We start from the raw sequence: 24,266 nt of genomic DNA, 5'->3' as shown, positions 1-24,266 counted from the left end.
ATTGAAGGAAGGTCACTGATGACGCAGCTGAAGATGGTTGGGCCTCGGACACTACCCTGAGGAACTCCTGTAGTGATGTCCTGGAGCTGGGATGATTGACCTCCAACAACCACAACCATCTTCCTTTGAGCATCAAAGCCAGGCCATTGCTCCCAGTGCAGCACTCAGAGAGGTGCTGCACAGTCAGAGGTGCTGTTTTTCAAGTAAGACTTGAAACGGATACGTTTTAGGGAGTCCAGAACAAGGGAACAGAGCCGTGACGTTAGAGCCAGGCCACTCAGAGGGGATGTCAGGAAGCACTTCTTCACACAAAAGGTAGTGGAAATCGGGAACTCTCTCTCCCGGAAAAAGTGGCGAGGCCGGGGGTCAGTTGAAAATATCAAAACTGAGATTGGTAGATTTTTGCTGGGTAAGGAGATTACCGGATGCAGAACCAAGCTGGTAATTGGAATTGAGATACACATTAGCCATGACCTAATTCTGTCGTGGGATAGGTTCAAGGGGCTGAACGGCCTCCTCCTGTCACTATCTTGAAGAATGGCTTCTTTGGGGAATGGCCAGGGAGGTTTTGCGTATTTGACAACCTTTAGGAGAAGACGACTTGGGAGGCAGGAGGAGCAATAAATTAGATTAAAAAAACACGTAAACAGCAAATGGTTTTCCCCTGAATCTTTAACATCAACAACAAGCTGCATTCCTATAGAGCCTTTAATGTAGTAAAACATCCCATGGAACCCAAGAACCATTGCAGCACAGTAGGAGGCCATTCAGCCCATCGATTCCCCGCCGGCCACAGGTGCTTCACAGGGACATTATCAAACAAAATATGTCAGGGAGCGACATCAGGAGATATTAGGTCAGCTGACCAAAAGCTTGGTCAAACAGGTAGGTTTTAAAGAATGTCTGAAAGGAGGAAAGTGAGGTGGAGAGGTTTAGGAAGGGAATTCCAGAGCTTGGGACCCTGGCAGCTGAAGGCACAGCCACCAATGGAGGAGTGATTAAAATCAGGAATGCTCAAAATAGCAGAATTAGAGGAGCACGGATATCTCAGAGGGTTGTGGGATATCTCGGAGGAGGTTCCAGAGATAGGGAGAGGTGAGGCCTCAGAGGCGTTGGAAAACAGGGAAGAGAATTTTACAATCGAGATGTTGCTTGACTGGGAGACAATGTCGGTCATAAGTGATGGAAAATATTCACCTACCTTCATATTTAAGTTCAGACAGTGAGATGTCAATATAATCTGCAAAGCCCGACAGTTCATCAGCAATATTGATGACTACTCTCGAGCGAGAGCCAAATGTCACCAGCCCATAATTCACGGCAACTTCAAACCGACTGATCTGAGAAGCACAAAAAGAGGAAATGGTTTTCCTAATGTTTAATCAGCTGCGAAACCCTCAATACTCTGAAAACTACAACACAACACAAGGGTATGAGAATGCTTGGAGTGCAGAATGGCCATTCAGCCCATCAATCACCAACCACCACCCCCCCCCCCCACCCCTCCCCAAGCAACCCTGCCATCTCATTCATATCGCCTCCTGCTCTCTCCCCAGTTCCCAGGAGGATCAGCCCTGGTACGTCCCAGCACATCTCACACTGCACTGACTGCTGTGTTATTCTGTGCACACAGCAGACCCACTGCCCAGACTTGAGCCGATAGTCTAGGCTGACCCGCCCAGTAGCAGTACGGAGGGAGTGCTGCACTGCCGGAGGTTCCCTCTTTCAGGTGAGATGTTAAACCGAGGCCCCATCCACCCTCTCGGGTGGATGTAAGATATCCCGCGGCATTATTTCGAAGGGGAGCAGGGGAGATCTCCTCGGGGGTCCAGGCCAATATTTATCTCTCAACAAACGTCACTAAAAAAAACAGGTTATCTGACCATTGCTGTTTGTGGGAGCTTGCTGTGCGCAAATCGGCTGCTGCATTTGTTGGTCCCATCAGCAAATCAGTCTTGTTAGTCAGTATGAAATATTACTGCTAACCTTCTGGGATCAGGTGGTCCATTACTGAGTAACCCAACCACAGAGTAACCATACTCAATGCTCCCACACCGCGAGGAGGTTCTGCACTCGATATTCATTCGACAACTAGAAGTGTCAGGTTTGCGATATTGCTGGAGCTCAGCGGGTAGCACATGTACTTCTGAGTCCTGAAGGTTGTAGGTTTAGGACTTACTCCAGTGACTTGGGCACAAAAGTCTCAGTCAGTGCTCACGTGGGAGTGCTGCATTGTCAGAGGTGTTGTATCTCAGGTGAGATATTAATCCTCTCAGATGGACTTTAATGATTCTGTGGTACTCCTTTGAGGAACAGCAGGGGAATTCTCCCTGGTGTCTTGGCCAATGTTTATCTCTCAACCAACATCACAAAACAAACGATGACCCTGGTCGTTATGACGTCGCTGTTTGTGGGGAGCTTGCTGTGCGCAAGTTTAGCTGCTGCGTTTCCCGCAGTGCTGACCTTTTGGAGATACTTCATTGGCTGTAAAGTACTTTGGGAATTTCTCTGCCTGTGAAACATGCTATAAAGATGGGAATCTTTCTCTCTCTCACGTGCACACACTGAGCAGAGACAGGAACTGCTGCAGAGTGTTCTCGCAAACAGGGCTGAGAGTGACGACAGAACAAGACAGCCTTGAGCCGAGACATGTGGTTACCATGTTAGTAAAGCTGGTCAAAGCATTTCGGGATCTTTCAAAATCCTCTTTCTCAATGCTTCCGGAAACGTCCAGGAGAAAGTAAATGTGTAGTTTCTGTCCTTTCCTCAATAAGACTTTCCTGCCGAGTGAAGCTGGAAAAAGTAAGGAATGTTTATCACTTGGTTCTGATTGCTTCATAATATTTACTCCACTTCATATATCTCACACTAACTGAACCCTTTCAATGGGTCGATTCTACTGTAAGGTGTAAGTCATTTCATTACAGTCAACACTGTCGTGTAAAAGGGGGCATTGGTCCTTCTGTACCCATTCCATTCCTACCCTACCCTATCCTGTAGTATTCTAACCCATCCTCTCCCTTCCTATACTCTCCTACTCTATTCTCTGAGCACTTCTCCAGCTGCCAGCTGTGGCTCATTAGGTAACTCTCCCTATTCGGAATCAACCAGCTTCCAGATTCACGTCCCAATCTGAGCCCAAGAACCGAGGCTGACACTACCCGTGCTGAAGGAGTGCTGCACTGTCGGAGGTGAGGTCTTTTGACGAGACGTTAAAGTGAGGTCCCGTCTGCCCTCTGAGGTAAACGTGAAAGATCCCACCGCAGTACTTTGAAGAAGAGCGGGGGAGTTATCCCTGGTGTCCTGGTCAACATTCATCAGAAAAACAGATTATCTGTTCATTATGACATTGCGGGAGCTGGCTGTGCGCAAGCTGGTTGCCATGTTTCCTACATTACAACAGTGGTTGTGAGAGGTGCTATATAAATGCAAGACTTTTTTATTCTCCTCTCCTAACCTACATTCTATCCTATCCGACCGGATCCTATATTCTATCCTATTCTTTACTCCATATCCGATCCTTTTGTATGAATGTGTCTACTGATGTATAAGGTGGTTATAAACCCTTTGTTACATGCCTTTGTTACCTTTAGACACGACTATTCCAATACCCCTCCCCTGCCGACCAGCCCAGCAATTTCACTGTCTCAATCATTTTAAGACAGTACCAACAACAGTAACGTATATCTATATAGCGCCTTTAACATGATAAAACGTCCCAAAATGAAATATGACACTGAGCCACAAACGGAGATGTTAGGACAGATGACCAAAAGCTTTTTAAAAAATTCTTTCATGGGATGTTGGCATCGCTGGCAAGACCAGCATTTATTACCCGTCCCTAATTGTCCTTGACAACTGAGTGACTTGCTGGGCCATTTCAGAGGGCAGTTAAGAGTCAACCCCATTGCTGTGGGTCTGGAGTCACATGTAGGCCAGACCAGGTAAGGACGGCAGATTTCCTTCCCTCAGGGATATTGGTGAAGCAGATGGGTTTTTACGACAATCGCTGATAGTTTCATGGCACCATTACTGAGGCCAGCTTTCAATTCCAGATATTTCGAAAATTAATGAATTGATTTATATTCCAACAGCCACCATGGTGGAATTTGAACCCTGACCCCCAGAGCATTAGCTTGGAGCCTCTGAATTATTAGCTCAGTGACATGACCACTATGACACTGTCTGCACAATGAAGTAGGTTTCATTGAGTGTCTTAAAGGAGGACGGGGAGGTGGAAAGGCAGCGAGGTTTAGGGGGGGACTTCCAGAGATGAGGTTCTCGGCAACTCAAGCAACGGCCACCAATGGTGGAGCAAATATAATTAGGGATGCTCAAGAGGCCAGAATTAGAGAAGTGCAGATATCTTGGAGGGCTGAGGGTCTGGAGGAGATTACAGAGAAAGGGAGGGACGAGGCATGGAGTGATTTGAAAACAAGGATGAGAATTTGAAAATCAAAACATTGCTTGACTGGGAATCGATGTAGGTGAGTGAGTACAGGGGGTGATAGGGGAACGGGACTTGGTGTGTGTTAATGTAGGTCAGTGAGTACAGGGGGTGAAAGGGGAACGGGACTTGGTGTGTGTTAATGTAGGTCAGTGAGTACAGGGGGTGATAGGGGAACGGGACTTGGTGTGTGTTAATGTAGGTCAGTGAGTACAGGGGGTGAAAGGGGAACGGGACTTGGTGTGTGTTAATGTAGGTCAGTGAGTACAGGGGGTGATAGGGGAACGGGACTTGGTGTGTGTTAATGTAGGTCAGTGAGTACAGGGGGTGATAGGGGAACGGGACTTGGTGTGTGTTAATGTAGGTCAGTGAGTACAGGGGTGATAGGGGAATGGGACTTGGTGTGTGTTAATGTAGGTCAGTGAGTACAGGGGAGATAGGGGAATGGGACTTGGTGTGTGTTAATGTAGGTCAGTGAGTACAGGGGAGATAGGGGAATGGGACATGGTGTGTGTTAATGTAGGTCAGTGAGTACAGGGGGTGATAGGGGAATGGGACTTGGTGTGTGTTAATGTAGGTCAGTGAGTACAGGGGAGATAGAGGAACGGGACTTGGTGTGTGTTAATGTAGGTCAGTGAGTACAGGGGGTGATAGGGGAACAGGACTTGGTGTGTGTTAATGTAGATCAGTGAGTACAGGGGGTGACAGGGGAACAGGACTTGGTGTGTGTTAATGTAGGTCAGTGAGTACAGGGGAGATAGGGGAACGGGACATGGTGTGTGTTAATGTAGGTCAGTGAGTACAGGGGGTGATAGGGGAACAAGACTTGGTGTGTGTTAATGTAGATCAGTGAGTACAGGGGGTGATAGGGGAACAGGACTTGGTGTGTGTTAATGTAGATCAGTGAGTACAGGGGGTGACAGGGGAACAGGACTTGGTGTGTGTTAATGTAGGTCAGTGAGTACAGGGGGTGATAGGGGAACGGGACTTGGTGTGTGTTAATGTAGGTGACTGAGTACAGGGGGTGATAGGGGAACGGGACTTGGTGTGTGTTAATGTAGGTCAGTGAGTTCAGGGGTGATAGGGGAACGGGACTTGGTGTGTGTTAATGTAGGTCAGTGAGTACAGGGGGTGATAGGGGAACGGGACTTGGTGTGTGTTAATGTAGGTCAGTGAGTACAGGGGGTGATAGGGGAATGGGACTTGGTGTGTGTTAATGTAGGTCAGTGAGTACAGGGGAGATAGGGGAACGGGACATGGTGTGTGTTACTGTAGGTCAGTGAGTACAGGGGGTGATAGGGGAACAAGACTTGGTGTGTGTTAATGTAGATCAGTGAGTACAGGGGGTGATAGGGGAACAGGACTTGGTGTGTGTTAATGTAGATCAGTGAGTACAGGGGGTGATAGGGGAACGGGACTTGGTGTGTGTTAATGTAGGTCAGTGAGTACAGGGGGTAATAGGGGAACGGGACTTGGTGTGTGTTAATGTAGGTCAGTGAGTACAGGGGGTGATAGGGGAACGGGACTTGGTGTGTGTTAATATAGGTCAGTGAGTACAGGGGGTGATAGGGGAACGGGACTTGGTGCGAGTTAAGACTTCATCTATTGGGCAGAAACCTCACACAGCAAGGTTTAAAATGTTAAGAATGACAAGTTGCTCCACCTACCAGGAAATGTCAGGAATGGAATGAAGAGGCACTCACCGTCTTGTTGTTGCTTTACCTGCGACTCGCTCAGGAAGCGTGAAAATGAAGCAGAGAAATGAGCAGCCACTTCCTCTGGCAAGTCAAAGGAATGCTTGTCTGAAACAAGAGAGAGATATCTAATTAAAATCAGGTCATGAGGGAGGTAGGAGCAGGAGGAGGCTATTCAGCCCCTCCATCCTGTACTGCCATTCAATGAGATCATGGCTGAGCTGTATCTTCACTCTGTTTATCTGCCTTGCTCCTCTGTGCCTACATACCCTGACACAGCAAAAAACGATCAATCTCAAATCTTCAAAGCACCAAATAACCCCAAACATTCACGGCCTTTCGGGGGAGAGAGACCCCGATTTCCACTATGCTTCTTGACATCACCCCCAATGACCTCGCTCCGATTATTGGTTTCACCCACCAGAGGAAACTCTTTCTCTATCGAATCCCTTTTAACATTTTAAACACCCCAATCAGATCTTCCCTCAATCTTCTAAAGTCAAGGCAATGCTGACCTGTTCTCATAACTCAGTGCTGTAAAGCAAGCTGAGACAGTGTGAGATCACGGTCATTGTCAGTGGCAGTAGCACCACTCATTCTTGTTTTACTCTTGTCTCTGATGCTTTTCTTTAATTCGTTCATGGGATGTGGGCATCACTGGCAAGTTCAATATTTATTGCCCATCCCTGATTACCTTGAGAAGGTGGTGGTGGGCTGCCTTCTTGAACCGCTGCAGTGCATCTGGTGGAACTTGCAGGTGGTGGTGTTCCCATGTATTTGCTGCCCTTGTCCTTCGAGTTGGTAGAGGTCGCGGGTTTGGAAGGTGCTGTCTGTGCAGCCTTGGTGAGTTGCTGCAGTGCATCTTGTAGATGGTGCACACTGCTGCCACTGAGCATCGGTGGTGGAGGGAGTGCATGTTTGTAGATGGGGTGCCAATCAAGAGTGCTGCTTTGTCCTGGATGGTGTTGAGCTTCTTGAGTGTTGTTGGAGCTGCACCCATCCAGGCAAGTGGAGAGTATTCCATCACACTCCTGACTTGTGCCTTGTAGATGGTGGACAGGCTTTGGGGAATCAGGAGGTGAGTTACTCACTGCAGAATTCCTAGCCTCTGACCTGCTTATTCTGACTTAATTTCCAAGCCACAAAATGCTGTAAAATTGAGGAGCATCAAAGGTCTAAGGTTATTGTTGCTCCACTAACATCACCTGCAGTCATTCCTACCCTACAGTTGGCATAAAAAATTTAGTCCTGATTTTAATCTGGCCCTCTGGTTGCAAGCTATTTGAAGCTTTTAGTTTTAAGGGGCTGGGTTCTCCCAGGAGTAAATGCCAGGCTGGGTAATGTTCCTCCTCTACCTCTCCATTTTATTCCATTTGTCAGAGCTAGCAGACAAACCCGGGGCAATTTTAACCCCACAGACTAAGCAGTTTTATACAGCAACATGATATCTCTGTCTGTTGAATTCAATAAGGAGTAAATCAGGGCAGGCTGTAAGAACTGTGTTACATTCAATCAGTTTCTATATGAGCAGGTTAGGTTAAAATTGATCCCAATATGCACTCTGCCCTCCTTTCACCAAGTAGTTGGCCTCCAACTCACAGCCGAATATCCAGTCAAAATGTTTATCATTTAATCTCAACAATTGATTACTTTTTAACGTTGATTTATCAACTTCATGCAATCATGTCAACCAATGACCATTTTCTGGCGGTGTGTCCCGTTTCTCGTTCACTCACACTGGCAGTTGGGTTCGGACCCGCTCCATTCGCCAGTCTCCAGGCATTTTCTCTCTGACGAACCAATCAGAACAAGGTTGCCGAGGCACAGGTATCTGACTTTATCATCCAAGCCGTAGTTAGTCCCAGATTTCACACTTCCTGCCGGAATGCCAGGATTAGGACAGGTGTCCACTGAGAGAAGTAAGGATGGCATGTGAACAAATAAACACAATTCAGCTCAAATGTACACCACACAGTTCAAATATACACCGCACAGCACAAATATACACAGCACAGCTCAAATATACACAGCACAGCACAAATATACACAGCACAGCTCAAATATACACAGCACAGCTCAAATATACACCACACAGTTCAAATATACACCACACAGTTCAAATATACACACCACAGCTCAAATATACACCACACAGTTCAAATATACACCACACAGTTCAAATATACACCACACAGTTCAAATATGCACTGCACAGCACAAATATACACACCACAGCTCAAATATACACCACACAGTTCAAATATACACCACACAAGTTCAAATATACACCACACAGTTCAAATATACATCACACAGCTCAAATATACACCACACAGCTCAAATAAACATCACACAGCTCAAATATACATCACACAGCTCAAATATACACCACACAGCTCACATGTACACAGCACAGCTCAAATATACATCACATAGCTCAAATACACACCACACAGTTCAAATGTAAACAGCACAGCTCAAATATACATTGCACAGCTGAAATATACACCACACAGCTCAATTGTACACCACACAGCTCAAATATACATCACACAGCTCAAATATATGTCACCCAGCTCAAATATACAGCACACAGCTCAAATATACAGCACACAGCTCAAATATACAGCACACAGCTCAAATATACACCACACAGCTCAAATATACATTGCACAGCTGAAATATACACAGCGCAGTTCAAATATACACTACACAGCTCAAATGCAAACAGCATAGCTCAAATATACACCACACAGCTGAAATATACACCACACAGCTGAAATATACACCACACAGCTCAAATGTACACCACACAGCTCAAATATACATCACACAGCTCAAATATATGTCACCCAGCTCAAATATACAGCACACAGCTCAAATATACACCACACAGCTCAAATATACAGCACACAGCTCAAATATTTGTCACCCAGCTCAAATATACATTGCACAGCTCAAATATACATCTTTCTTTTGGGCCTCCTTATCTCGAGAGACAATGGATACGCGCCTGGAGGTGGTCAGTGGTTTGTGAAGCAGCGCCTGGAGTGGCTATAAAGGCCAATTCTGGAGTGACAGGCTCTTCCACAGGTGCTGCAGAGAAATTTGTTTGTTGGGGCTGTTGCACAGTTGGCTCTCCCCTTGCGCCTCTGTCTTTTTTCCTGCCAACTACTAAGTCTCTTCGACTCGCCACAATTTAGCCCTGTCTTTATGGCTGCCCGCCAGCTCTGGCGAATGCTGGCAACTGACTCCCACGACTTGTGATCAATGTCACACGATTTCATGTCGCGTTTGCAGACGTCTTTATAACGGAGACATGGACGGCCGGTGGGTCTGATACCAGTGGCGAGCTCGCTGTACAATGTGTCTTTGGGGATCCTGCCATCTTCCATGCGGCTCACATGGCCAAGCCATCTCAAGCGCCGCTGACTCAGTAGTGTGTATAAGCTGGGGATGTTGGCCGCTTCAAGGACTTCTGTGTTGGAGATATAGTCCTGCCACCTGATGCCAAGTATTCTCCGAAGGCAGCGAAGATGGAATGAATTGAGACGTCGCTCTTGGCTGGCATACGTTGTCCAGGCCTCGCTGCCGTAGAGCAAGGTACTGAGGACACAGGCCTGATACACTCGGACTTTTGTGTTCCGTGTCAGTGCGCCATTTTCCCACACTCTCTTGGCCAGTCTGAACATAGCAGTGGAAGCCTTACCCATGCGCTTGTTGATTTCTGCATCTAGAGACAGGTTACTGGTGATAGTTGAGCCTAGGTAGGTGAACTCTTGAACCACTTCCAGAGCGTGGTCGCCAATATTGATGGATGGAGCATTTCTGACATCCTGCCCCATGATGTTCGTTTTCTTGAGGCTGATGGTTAGGCCAAATTCATTGCAGGCAGACGCAAACCTGTCGATGAGACTCTGCAGGCATTCTTCAGTGTGAGATGTTAAAGCAGCATCGTCAGCAAAGAGGAGTTCTCTGATGAGGACTTTCCGTACTTTGGACTTCGCTCTTAGACGGGCAAGGTTGAACAACCTGCCCCCTGATCTTGTGTGGAGGAAAATTCCTTCTTCAGAGGATTTGAACGCATGTGAAAGCAGCAGGGAGAAGAAAATCCCAAAAAGTGTGGGTGCGAGAACACAGCCCTGTTTCACACCACTCACACAGCTCAAATATACATCACACAGCTCAAATATACAGCACACAGCTCAAATATTTGTCACCCAGCTCAAATATACATTGCACAGCTCAAATATACGCCACACAGCTCAATTGTACACCACACAGCTCAAATATACATCACACAGCTCAAATATATGTCACCCAGCTCAAATATACAGCACACAGCTCAAATATACAGCACACAGCTCAAATATACACCACACAGCTCAAATATACATTGCACAGCTGAAATATACACAGCGCAGTTCAAATATACACTACACAGCTCAAATGCAAACAGCATAGCTCAAATATACACCACACAGCTGAAATATACACCACACAGCTGAAATATACACCACACAGCTCAAATGTACACCACACAGCTCAAATGTACACCACACAGCTCAAATATACATCACACAGCTCAAATATATGTCACCCAGCTCAAATATACAGCACACAGCTCAAATATACACCACACAGCTCAAATATACAGCACACAGCTCAAATATTTGTCACCCAGCTCAAATATACATTGCACAGCTCAAATATACATCACACAGCTCAAATATACATCACACAGCTCAAATATACAGCACACAGCTCAAATATTTGTCACCCAGCTCAAATATACATTGCACAGCTCAAATATACGCCACACAGCTCAAATATACATCACACAGCTCAAATATACATCACACAGCTCAAATATACAGCACACAGCTCAAATATACAGCACACAGCTGAAATATTTGTCACCCAGCTCAAATATACATTGCACAGCTCAAATATACATTGCACAGCTCAAATATACATCACACAGCTCAAATATACATCACACAGCTCAAATATACAGCACACAGCTCAAATATACACCACACAGTTCAAATATGCAGCACACAACTCAAATATACACCACACAGCTCAAATATGCAGCACACAACTCAAATATACACCACACAGCTCAAATATACATCACCCCGCTCAAATATACATCACACAGCTCAAATATACATCACCCAGCTCAAATATACATCACCCAGCTCAAATATACAGCACACAGCTCAAATATACATCACCCCGCTCAAATATACATCACCCAGCTCAAATATACATCACCCAGCTCAAATATACAGCACACAGCTCAAATATATGTCACCCAGCTCAAATATACATCACCCAGCTCAAATATACATCACATAGCTCAAATATACATCACATAGCTCAAATATACACCACACAGCTCAAATGTACACAGCACAACTCAAATATACATCATACAGCTCAAATATACACCACACAGCTCGAATATACAGCACACAGCTCAAATCTATGTCACCCAGCTCAAATATACATCACCCAGCTCAAATATACATCACCCAGCTCAAATATACAGCAGACAGCTGAAATATATGTCACCCAGCTCAAATATATGTCACCCAGCTCAAATATACAGCATACAGCTCAAATATATGTCACCCAGCTCAAATATACATCACACAGCTCAAATGTACAGCACACAGCTCAAATATACAGCACACAGCTCAAATATACATCACACAGCTTAAATATACAGCACACAGCTCAAATATACATCACACAGCTCAAATATACATCACACAGCTCAAATCTACATCACACAGCTCAAATATATATCACATAGCTCAAATATACACCACACATCTCAAATGTACACAGCACAACTCAAATATACATCATCCAGCTCAAATATACACCACACAGCTCAAATATACACCACATGGTTCAATAGACATAATAAACACCTCAGTATACAGCACCCATTAGAAGTGATTAACCATTGTTTGCTGTAGGAGTAAATCTAATGCTATCTTTTGTTAGTTTGACCAGGTTTAGCGGGCTTAAAAGTGGATAAATCCCAGGCTGTTATGTGAGGCAAGGGAGGGGATTGCAGGGGCTCTGACACAAATTTTCAAATCCTCTGGTCACGGGAGAGGTACCAGAGGACTGGAGGACAGTGAATGTGGTACCACTATTCAAGAAGGGCAGCAGGGATAAACCAGGTAATTACAGGCCGGTGAGTCTAACATCAGTGGTTGGGAAACTATTGGAAAAAATTCTGAGGTACAGGATTAATCTCCACTCGGAGAGGCAGGGAGTAATCAGGGATAGTCATCATGGCTTTGTCAGGGGGAGATCGTATCTGACTTACTTGATTGAATTTTTCGAGGCGGTGACTAGATGTGTAGATGAGGGTAAAGCAGTTGATGTAGTCTATATGGACTTCAGTAAGGCTTTTGATAAGGTCCCACATGGGAGATTGGTTAAGAAGGTAAGAGCCCATGGGATCCAGGACAATTTGGCAAATTGGATCCAAAAACTGGCTTAGTGGCAGGAGTCAGAGGGTGATGGTCAAGGGTTGTTTTTGCGATTGGCAGCCTGTGACCAGTGGTATACCGCAGGGATCGGTGCTGGGACCCTTGCTGTTTGTAGTGTACATTAATGATTTAGACGTGAATATAGGAAGTACGATCAGTAAGTTCGCAAATGACATGAAAATTGGTGATGTCGTAAATAGTGAGTAGGATAGCCTTAGATTACTGGACGATATAGATGGGCTGGTAAAATGGGCGGAGCTGTGGCAAATGGAATTTAATCCTGAGAAGTGTGAGGTGATGCATTTTGGGAGAACTAACAAGGCAAGGGAATATACAATGGATGGTAGGACCCTAGGAAGTACAGAGGGTCAGAGGGACCTTGGTGTACTTGTCCATACATCACTGAAGGCAGCAGCACAGGTAGATACGGTGGTTAGGTAGGCATATGGGATACTTGCCTTTATTAGCTGAGGCATAGAATATAAGAGCAGGGAGGTTATGATGGAGCTGTATAAAACATTGGTTAGGCCACAGCTGGAGTATTGTGTACAGTTCTGGGCACCACACTGTAGGAAGGATGTGATTGCACTGGAGAGGGTGCAGAGGAGATTCACTGGGATGTTGCCTGGGCTGGAACATTTCAGCTATGAAGAGAGACTGAAAAGGCTAGGGTTGTTTTCCTTAGATCAGAGAAGGCAGAGCGGGGACATGATTGAGGTATAGAAAATTCTGAGGGGCATTGATAGTTTAGATAGGAAGAAACTTTTTCCCTTAGCGGAAGGGTCAATAACCAGGGGGCATAGATTTAAGGTAAGGGGCAGGAGGTTTAGCAGGGATTTGAGGAAAATTCTTTTCACCCAGTGGGTGGTTGGAATCTGGCACACACTGCCTGAAGAGGTGGTAGAGGCAGGAACCCTCACAACATTTAAGAAGTATTTAGATGAGCACTTGAAACGCCATAGCATACAGGGCTACGGGCCAAGTGCTGGAAAATAGGACGAGAATAGTTAGGTGCTTGATGGCTGGCACAGAGACGATGGACCGAATGGCCTGTTTCTGTGCTGTATAACTCTATGACTCTATGACCCTCCCTTGCATTTTAGGTTTTTAAAATTTTTTGTGTGATGGTTTGCTGGAAGCGCGATTCAATAATATGTCAGCGAGAGGAACGGGGTATATTTTTATTCTATTCATTCATGGGATGTAAGCAATACCAGCATTTATTGCCCATCCCTAATTGCCCTTGAGAAGGTGGTGGTGAGCTGCCTTCTTGAACCGCTGCAGTCCATGTGGGGTAGGTACACCCACAGTGCTGTTAGGAAGGGAGTTCCAGGATTTTGATCCAGCAACAGTGAAGGAACGACAAAATAGTTTCAAGTCAGGATGGTGTCTGCAATCTGAGTGAACAGGACAAGCAACAGTGTAGCTCCTCAACCAATCAGATTGAAGGGTTGTGACATAGACAGTGCAATATCTGAGAAGGAATTGGGAATTAGACTGGATTAATTCAATGTCAAATCAGTTACAAAATGGGAGATAAAAAGAGGGAAGGAAAGATTGTGTAAAGAGAGAGTGAAAACCAGAAAAGAAAAGATAAAAAAAAGTTTAACATTAAATTTGATATTTTTCATTCATCCAACAACAATTGAAAGCTGAAGGAATGAGACTCCACACTTGATAATTTTTAGTGTCGAAAGGTCATTTGGCAACACTTAACAGGTCTCCTGTTGTGAAAAGGGGACTTCGACTGGAATGCACAAGTGTTAAAATGCAGTGAGTTTAGTTTGTATCTGCTGAGCAAATACTGAAACTTCATGCCCTTTCAATGCATTCCATTGAAGAGGAGAAAGTGGCAAATCGCTTTTGTGAAAATTATGGTACAACAGCCTATCCCAGACAGGATCTTTGAATTTCTGTCTTTAACCAGACATCTGCCCCCTTCCTGAACTTACTGTAACCTTTCTCTGCGGTGTCCTTGACAGCAACCTCTGGCAAAATGTACAGAAAGCATGGTAACAAAAGAAAAATACTGCAGATACTGGAAATCTAAAATAAAACCAGGAAGTTCTGGAAAAACACAGTGAGTCAGTCTGTAGAGAGAGAAGCAGGGGAGAGAGAGGTCCAGTGTGTACGTGTGGAGGCACATGGCACTGAGTGTGGATCTCAGGATGCGGCAAGAACAGCAGTCCGAGGAACGTTGTATGTCTCTGAGATGCCTGTAATCCTGGATGGATTCAACACACAAAGGATGAAGCTTCAGTTGGAATTCACATGGAATAAGTCGGAGCTGGAGACAATTGCTGAGGAAGGAGATGTAGCTGTGAAAATGAGATTTGGTAGACACTTTATCAAAAACCAGGAGGAAAGTGGAAAGCAATGAAGGTGAACAAGGTAAAAGAGACAAATGAAAATCCCGTGGGAGAGAAGAGCAGAACCTCTTCAAGGTCGGCATTCCTGGAAGAGAAGTGGCAGTGAATTAAACACTAAAATAAAAACAAAATACTGCAGATGCTGGAAATCTGAACTAAAAACAGTAAATGCAGGAAATACTCAGCAGGTCTGTGGAGAGAGAAACAGTTCACGTTTCGAGTCGGATCTGACTCTCCCTCCAACACAATGAGTCAAATCCTACAGAAAACGTAATCCCTGAGGTAGACCCCCCAGCAGACAGAGGTAGCTTTGTCTCTCGAGAAGGAACCTGACTTACATCCGTCCTCGCACACGGCTGTGGTCCCATTCCACCTTCCGTTAATCAGACAGGTCCTACTCTCTGAGCCGAGGAGCCTATATCCATCATCGCACTCAAAGTGCACAGTGTCTCCCGGGTTGTATGAAGCACTGTTTGGAAAGAGAACTCCTTGCTCAATTGAGGGCACAGGGCACTTGAATTCTGAAAATAAAGTAGGAAGGAAGCTTTGAAAATGATTTACATGAAACTTACAGCACATGGAACAGGTCTATTGGCCCAACAAGGGCTATCCTGGTGTTTATAATGAGCTCTCATGCCCTCTTGTTATCTCCAAACCTCCCCTCAAGTGAGTCACAACTTTCTATTATTTGTCCATTTGTGGGATGTGGGTGTTGCTGGCTAGGCCAGCATTTATTACCCATCCCTAATTTCCCTTGAGAAGATGGTGCTGAGCTGCCTTCTTGAACCACTGCAGTCCATATGGGGTGCCAATTAAGCAGTGTGTCGCTGGTGGGGGATTCAGCAATGGCAATGCCATTGAATATCACGGTTAGAATATCCCTCGTTCTAGTTGGTCATTGCCTGGAACTTGTGTGGGGCGAATGTTACTTGTATGGCTTTGCTTTCCTATGTACAGTGCCCTCACTTTAAGTGCTGAAAATCCAGTCCCCCAGTGTCTCTCCTACTTTCTCCATTCATTTAACAGCATTGAGTAAATATGCCAGCATTTCCATAAAGGTAATGGGAGTGACAGAGAAAAGAAAATGGGGACTTTCACCTCTGCATTCTGCATGCTGAATGATCCGTCGATGGGAACTTCTCATTAAACTCCAGAGACCATTCCCCCTGCAAGTCTGGCTTGACACTGGATACGGATACAAGCCGGAGGGACAGTGATACCTGAGTACGCTCCCCACTGTCACCCCTTTGGATAGTGTGACTGTTCCACCAGCAATTGTAACATTGGGATTACAACTTATCCCATCTTCATTGTCACCTAAAATCAGGGTGTAGAAAACAGGCAGTTAGTGATCTGAGCTCAGGGGGTTTGATACCCGGATAAGTGTCAAAATGGGGAGAATTCGGTCGTTTTCAGTAGCTGTATTTGGTGTTTCATTTCTTGAAGCAATTTCACAGAAAACATTCTACTTAGGAACATGGGAGCAGGGTAAGTGAGACAGCAGGTTTACACCCACCTCATACCCACCTCATACCCACACCCACACCCACCCTACACCCACACCCACATCACACCCACCTCACACCCATCCCTGCACCCACAGTGGCGCAGTGGTTAGCACTGCAGCCTCACAGCTCCAGCGACCCGGGTTCCGTTCTGGGTACTGCCTGTGAGGAGTTTGCACGTTCTCCCTGTGTCTGTGTGGGTTTCCGCCGGGTGCTCCGGTTTCCTCCCACCGCCAAAAGACTTGCAGGTTGATAGGTAGATTGGCCATTGTAAATTGCCCCGAGTGTAGGTAGGTGGTAGGAGAATGGTGGGATATGGTAGGAAATATGGGATTAATGTCGGATTTGTATAAATGGGTGGTTGTTGGTCGGCACATACTTGGTGGGCCGAAGGGCCTGTTTCAGTGCTGTATCTCTCTCTGACCTCACACCCACTCTCCTGGACTGTAAAAGCTTCTACAGATATGTAAACAGGAGACGTTTGGTTGAGACAAATGTGGTCCCATTACAGGCACAGTCAGGACAATTTATAATAGGGAATAGAGAAATGGCAGAGAAGCTAAATGATTAATTTTTGTCTGTCTTCACTGAGAATGATGGAAGAATTCTCCCAGAGTTAGAGATCCAAGGGATTAGAGAGAATGAGGATTTGACAGAAATTAGTATTAGTGAGAAGGTTGTTTTGGAGAAATTAATGGGGCTGAAGGTTTATAAATCCCCAGGACCTGATATTCTACATCCCAGAGTGTTGAAAGAGGTAGCTATGGCGATAGTGGATGCATTGGTGATCATCTTCCTAAATTCTAAAATTGTTCCTGCAGACTGGAAGGTAGCAAATGTCACCTCATTATTTAAGAGAGAAAACAGGGAATTACAGCAGACCTCTTCGCCTGACATCAATCATTGGGAAAATGCTAGAATCTGTTCGAAAAGATGTGATAAGTGGACACTTGGATAATAATGATCTGATTGGGCAGAATCAACATGGATTTATCAATGGGAAATCATGTTTGAGGAATCTGTTGGAGTTTTTTGAGGATGTTACGAACAGAATTGATAAAGGGGAGTTGGTCGACGTGGTCTACTTGGATTTTCAGAAGGCTTTTGATAAAGTCCCCCACAGGAGATTGGTTAGCAAAATTAAAGCACATGGGATAGGAGGTAATATACAGGCATGCATTAAGGATTGGTTAACAGGTAGAAAACAGAGAGTAGGAATAAACGGGTCATTCTCGCGTTGACAGGCTGTGACTAGTGGGGTACCGCAGGGATCAGTACTTGGACCCCAGCTGTTCACAATATATATCAATGATTTGGATGTGGGGACCAAAAGTAACATTTCCGAGTTCACAGATGACATGAAACTAGGTGGAAATGTGTGTTGTGAGGAGGATGCAAAGCGGCTTCAAGGGGATTTGGACAGACTTAGTGAGTGGGCAAGAACGTGGCAGCTGGAATATAATGTGGAGAAATGTGAGTTTTTATTCACTTTGGTAGGAGGAACAGATGTGCAGAGTATTTCTCAAATGGTAAGAGATTAGAAAGTATAGATGTACAAAGGGATCTGGGTGTCCTTGTCAATAAGTCACTGAAAGCTAACATGTAGGTGCAGCAAGCAATTAGGAAGGCTAATGGTATGAGAGACTATCACAAGACAATTAGAGTACAGGAGTAGTGAAGTCTTGCTTCAATTGTATAGAACCTTGGTTACACTGCACCTGGAGTACTGTGTGCAGTTTTGGTCCCCTTACCTTAGGATGGATATTATTGTCACAGAGGGAGCGCAACGAAGGTTCATCAGACTTGTTCCCGAGATGGTGGGACTGTCCTGCGAAGAGAGATTGGGGAAACTGGACCTGTATTCTCTAGAGTTTCCCAGAATGGTGATCATCTTCCTAAATTCTAAAATTGTTCCTGCAGACTGGAAGGTAGCAAATGTCACCTCATATTTAAGAAGGGAGGGAGAGAGAAAAGAGGGAATTATAGACCTCTTTGCCTGACATCAATCATTGGGAAAATGCTAGAATCTGTTCTAAAGGATGTGACAAGTGGACACTTGGATAATAATGATCTGATTGGGCAGAATCAACATGGATTTATCAATGGGAAATCATGTTTGAGGAATCTCATTGAAATGACAAAATACTTAAGGGATAGACAGGGTAGATGCAGCTAAGATGTTTCCCCTTGTTGGGGAGTCTAGAACCAGGGGACACAATTTCAAAATAAGGGGGAAGCCACTTAGGACTGAGATGAGGAGAAATTTCTTTACTCAGAGGGTTGTGAATCTTTGGAATTCTCTATCCCAGAGGGCTGTGGAAGCTCAGTTATTGAGTATGTTCAAAGCAGGGATTGACAGATTTCTAAATACCAATGACATAAAGGGATGTGGGGATAGAGTGGGGAGAAGGCATTGAAGTGGATGATCAGCCATGATCATATTGAATGGTGGGGGAAGCTCGATGGGCTGAATGGCCTACTCTTGTTCCTATGCTCCCACACATACACACACACGCACAACTACACACGGGAGGTGCACAGACACATCCACATCGAAGCACACACACATGCACCCACACTCCCAAACACACACACAAATGTGCACCCACCCATACCATCCCAACGCACACAAACACACTGATAAACACACGCACACGCACACAAAGCCACACACAACCAGGCACAAACGCAAACGCTCCCGCCCCGCGCGCACACACATACAAACCTGCACACACCCCCTCAAACACCCACACACACACCCCGTATATACACACACCAAATGCACATGCACACCCACACTGTACCCCACCAAACATACTCCCACCAACCCCCACGCACACACACTGACATCCACACGCACACACACTGACACACCATCCACACTATTAACGTCCTGGAGGTTACCATTGACCAGAAACTGAACTGGGAGTAGCCATATAAATACCGTATGTGGGTGTTTGAGGGTGTGTGTGTGCAGGTTTGTATGTGTGTGCACGCGGGGTGGGGGCGTGTGCGTTTGTGCCTGGTTGTGTGTGGCTTTGTGTGCATGTGCGTGTGTTATTAAGTAGCCATATAATGCTCAGTGACGCTCAGTTTGGGTTCCGCCAGGGCCACTCAGCTCCTGACCTCATTACAGCCTTGGTTCAAACATGGACAAAAGAGCTGAACTCAAGAGGTGAGGTGAGAGTGACTGTCCTTGACATCAAGGCAGCATTTGACCGAGTATGGCATCAAGGAGCCCCAGCAAAACTGCAGTCAATGGGAATCAGGGGGAAAACTCTCCGCTGGTTGGAGTCATACCTAGCGCAAAGGAAGATGGTTGTGATTGTTGGAGGTCAATCATCTGAGCTCCAGGACATCATTGCAGGAGTTCCTCAGGGTAGTGTCCTAGGCCCAACCATCTTCAGCTGCTTCATCAATGACCTTCCTTCAATCATAAGGTCAGAAGTGGGGATGTTCGCTGATGATTGCACAATGTTCAGCACCATTCGTGACTCCTCAGATACTGAAGCAGTCCGTGTAGAAATGCAGCAAGACCTGGACAATATCCAGGCTTGGGCTGATAAGTGGCAAGTAACATTCGCGCCACACAAGTGCCAGGCAATGACCATCTCCAACAAGAGAGAATCTAACCATCTCCCCTTGACATTCAATGGCATTACCATTGCTAAATCCCCCACTATCAACATCTTAGGGGTTACCATTGACCAGAAACTGAACAGGAGTAGCCATATAAATACTGTGGCTACAAGAGCAGGTCAGAGGCTGGGAATTCTGTGATGAGTAACTCACCTCCTGACTCCCCAAAGCCTATCCACCATCTACAAGGCACAAGTCAGGAGTGTGATGGAATACTCTCCACTTGCCTGGATGGGTGCAGCTCCAACAACACTCAAGAAGCTCGACACCATGCGGCACAGTGGCGCAGTGGTTAGCACCGCAGCCTCACAGCTCCAGCGACCCGGGTTCAATTCTGGGTACTGCCTGTGTGGAGTTTGCAAGTTCTCACTGTGTCTGCGTGGGTTTCCTCCGGGTGCTCCGGTTTCCTCCCACAGCCAAAAGACTTGCAGGTTGGTAGGTAAATTGGCCATTATAAATTGCCCCTTGTATAGGTAGGTGGTAGGGAAATATAGGGACAGGTGGGGATGCGGTAGGAATATGGGATTAGTGTAGGATTAGTATAAATGGGTGGTTGATGGTCGGCACAGACTCGGTGGGCCGAAGGGCCTGTTTCAGTGCTGCATCTCTAAACTAAACTAAACTAAACTAAACCATCCAGACAAAGCTGCCCGCCTGATTGGCACCCCATCTACAAACATTCACTCCCTCCACCACCAACGCACAGTAGCAGCAGTGTGTACCATCTACAAGATGCACTGCAGCAATGCACCAAGGCTCCTTCGACAGCACCTTCCAAACCCGTGACCTCTACCAACTGGAAGGACAAGGGCAGCAAATACATGGGAACATCACCACCTCCAAGTTCCCCTCCAAGTCACACACCATCCTGACTCGGAACTATATCGCCGTTCCTTCACTGTCGCTGGGTCAAAATCCTGGAACTCCCTTTCTAACAGCACTGTGGGTATACCTACCCCACATGGACTGCAGTGGTTCAAGAAGGCAGCTCACCAGCACCTTCTCAAGGGCAATTAGGGATGGGCAATAAATGCTGGCCTGGCCAGCGTCGCCCACATCCCATGAATGAATAAATTAAAAAAAACATGGCTACAAGAGCAGGTCAGAGGCTGGTAATCCTGTGGCGGGTAACTCACCTCCTGACTCCCCAAAGCCTGTCCACCCGCGACCTCTACCACCTCGAAGGACAAGGGCAGCAGACACATGGGAACACCACCACCTGCAAGTTCCCCTCCAAGTCACACACCATCCTGACTTGGAACACTTTATTTATTTAGAGATACAGCACTGAAACAGACCCTTCGGCCCACTGAGTCTGTGCCGACCATCAACCACCCATTGATACTAATCCCATATTCCTACCACATCCCCACCTTCCCTAACCACCTACACTAGGGGCAATTTATAATGGCCAATTTACCTATCAACCTGTAAGTCTTTGGCGGTGGGAGGAAACCAGAGCACCTGACAAAAACCCACGCAGTCACTGGGAGAACTTGCAAACTCCACACAGGCAGTACCCAGAATTGAACCTGGGTCACTGGAGCTGTGAGGCTGCGGTGCTAACCACTGCACCACTGTGCCACCCATTGTCCCTATATCGCCGTTCCTTCACTGTTGCTGGGTCAAAATCCTGGAACTCCCTTCCTAACAGCACTGTGGGTGTACCTACCCCACATGGACTGCAGCGGTTCAAGAAGGCAGCTCACCACCACCTTCTCAAGGGCAATTAGGGATGGGCAATAAATGCTGGCCTGGCCAGCGACACCCACATCCCAGGAATTACAGAAAAAAACACACAAACATCCACAGACAGAGTGGTATGGAGGGAGGGTGTGAGGGTAGAAGGTGTGTACAGAGGGGTATTGAGGGAGGTGTTTGCATGGGCAGGTCCAGGTAGGTCTGTGGCTCCATTGTGAGCAGGTATGTCCTTGGGGTGAGACACTGAACCCATTCAGAGAGATGTTCAGGATTCACAATCACTACGACCTGCCCTGGAGGCACTGGAGAAGGTGCAGGAAGGATTTACTGAGAAGATACCAGATCAGAAATGTTATAAAGATCAGTAGAAGCTGAATAGGGCGGGGGACTTTTCACTAGATAAGAGAAGGCTGAGGGTTGACCTTAGAGAGAAAGTGTTCCTTTGGAGGGGAAGATCCAGAGCAAGTGACCATCAAAATAAGACAGTCAGCCATGAATCCAAGGGGAAATTCAGGAGAAATGTATATACCCAGAGAGGGGAGAGAAAGTGACGCTCACCACCACAGGGAGTGATTGAGGTTAATAGAATAAATACAGGAAGGGGAACCAGGATACACACATCCAGGAGAAAGGAATAGAAGGATCTAGTGAAGGGGTCAGATGAAGAGGGGGTGGCAGGAGGCTCATGTGTAGACAAAACACCAGCACGGAGCAGATAGGCCGAAAGGCCCTGCGGACATAGAGGGGGTGGGTGGGTGGTCCGGGCAGCCTGAGAATGTGGAGGGGGAAGGGTGGTCTACCGCGGCGCAGGTGTAGACACCATTTTCAAAGGGCCTTCGAGCCCTAACTTTCAATTTAAATATTTAAAGGTGAATTTAATTTCAAAATTTTTAAAATCCATTTGAATTGTTCCTCTGCAAGCCCCCAATAACAAGAAAATTAATTACTGGCCCTTTCTGCCCCAAAAAACTTCCCCTGCCCACCTGACCTTTTCCTCGCCCACCAAGGTAGATAAACTATATATTATAACCCATCGCAACATCCACAACATTGATCGGTTCACTTTGAGGCCCCCCTCCCCATATGAGAAATCTACCTCTTCCCCACTCCCCCACCCCACACTGAGAAATCTACCTCTTCCCCACTTCCCCCGACATATTAGAAATCTACCACTTCCCCACTCCCTCCCCACCCTGAGAAATCTACCTCTTCCCCACTCCCTCCCCACACTGCGAAATCTACCTCTTCCCCACTTCCCCCCCACACTGAGAAATCTACCTCTTCCCCACTCCCCCCCCACACTGAGAAATCTATCTCTTCCCCACTACCCCCCCACACTGAGAAATCTAACTCTTCCCCACTCCCCCACCCCACACTGAGAAATCTACCTCTTCCCCACTCCCCCCCCACACTGAGAAATCTACCTCTTCCCCACTCACCCCCCCACACTGAGAAATCTACCTCTTCCCCACTCACCCCCCCACACTGAGAAATCTACCTCTTCCCCACTCCCCCCCCACACTGAGAAATCTACCTCTTCCTCACTCCTCCCCCCCCCCACACTGGGAAATCTACCTCTTCCCCACTCCCACCCCACGCTGTGAAATCTACCTCTTCCCCACTCCCCCCCCCCCCCCCACACTGGGAAATCTACCTCTTCACTACTCCCCCCCACACTGAGAAATCTACCTCTTCCCCACTCCCCCCACACTGAGAAGTCTACCTCTTCCCCACTCCCTCCCCACACTGAGAAATCTACCTCTTCCCCACTCCCCCCCCCCCCCCACACTGAGAAATCTACCTCTTCCCCACTCCCCCCCCCCCCCCACACTGAGAAATCTACCTCTTCCCCACTCCCCCCCCACACTGGGAAATCTACCACTTCCCCCCGTCACGTTCCCTGCCATGTCCCCCGTTATCAGGGGATGGGGGTCTTTAAAATTCAGCCCCTGATCTAGCAGTTAACCGCGGGCGGGATTGCTGCACTCACAGGACCCACAGTATTTCCAATTGTTATCCCCTTGTCTCCACGTCTGTTCGAAATGTACGGATACCTTACCTTGAGAAGCACTCACAAGAAATAGGAGGAAGAAGAGGCAGAAATTCCTGATCCAGACTGTTCTCATCTTAATCCTTCCCAGCGTATACTTTCCCCTCTGGAATTTAGATGGAACAGGGTCTGTTACAGTCAGGCTGATTAATAAATAACTTTCCAGTAATAACAGTGTCAACACAGAGAATCTAATCAATGGAGTTATTTAATGGATAACTACACTTTTGGGATTTTCTTCTCCCTGCTGCTTTCACATGCGTTCAAGTCCTCTGAAGAAGGAATTTTCCTCCACACAAGATCAGGGGGCAGGTTGTTCAACCTTGCCCGTCTAAGAGCGAAG

At 46.5% G+C, this 24,266-nt stretch overlaps 1 protein-coding gene across 1 annotated transcript in view; it reads right to left on the bottom strand.

The window, feature by feature from the left end:
• Window positions 1-24,029, bottom strand: part of LOC137345645 (complement factor B-like) — a 71,878-nt gene extending 47,849 nt beyond the window's left edge. Inside the window, exons 1-7 of the mRNA XM_068008884.1 lie at window positions 23,933-24,029; window positions 16,127-16,345; window positions 15,367-15,549; window positions 7,878-8,051; window positions 6,151-6,249; window positions 2,660-2,793; window positions 1,202-1,340 (exon numbers count right to left, since the gene is read on the bottom strand). Coding sequence (XP_067864985.1) covers window positions 1,202-1,340; window positions 2,660-2,793; window positions 6,151-6,249; window positions 7,878-8,051; window positions 15,367-15,549; window positions 16,127-16,345; window positions 23,933-23,999 — 1,015 coding nt within the window. The 5' untranslated portion in view covers window positions 24,000-24,029. The remainder of the gene's footprint in view (window positions 1-1,201; window positions 1,341-2,659; window positions 2,794-6,150; window positions 6,250-7,877; window positions 8,052-15,366; window positions 15,550-16,126; window positions 16,346-23,932) is intronic.
• Between the last annotated feature and the right edge of the window lie 237 nt (window positions 24,030-24,266).

This window comes from Heterodontus francisci, chromosome 29, assembly GCF_036365525.1.
Source record: "Heterodontus francisci isolate sHetFra1 chromosome 29, sHetFra1.hap1, whole genome shotgun sequence".
Taxonomy (NCBI): Eukaryota; Metazoa; Chordata; class Chondrichthyes; order Heterodontiformes; family Heterodontidae; genus Heterodontus; species Heterodontus francisci.
This window is presented reverse-complemented; position numbering and strand designations above follow the sequence as displayed.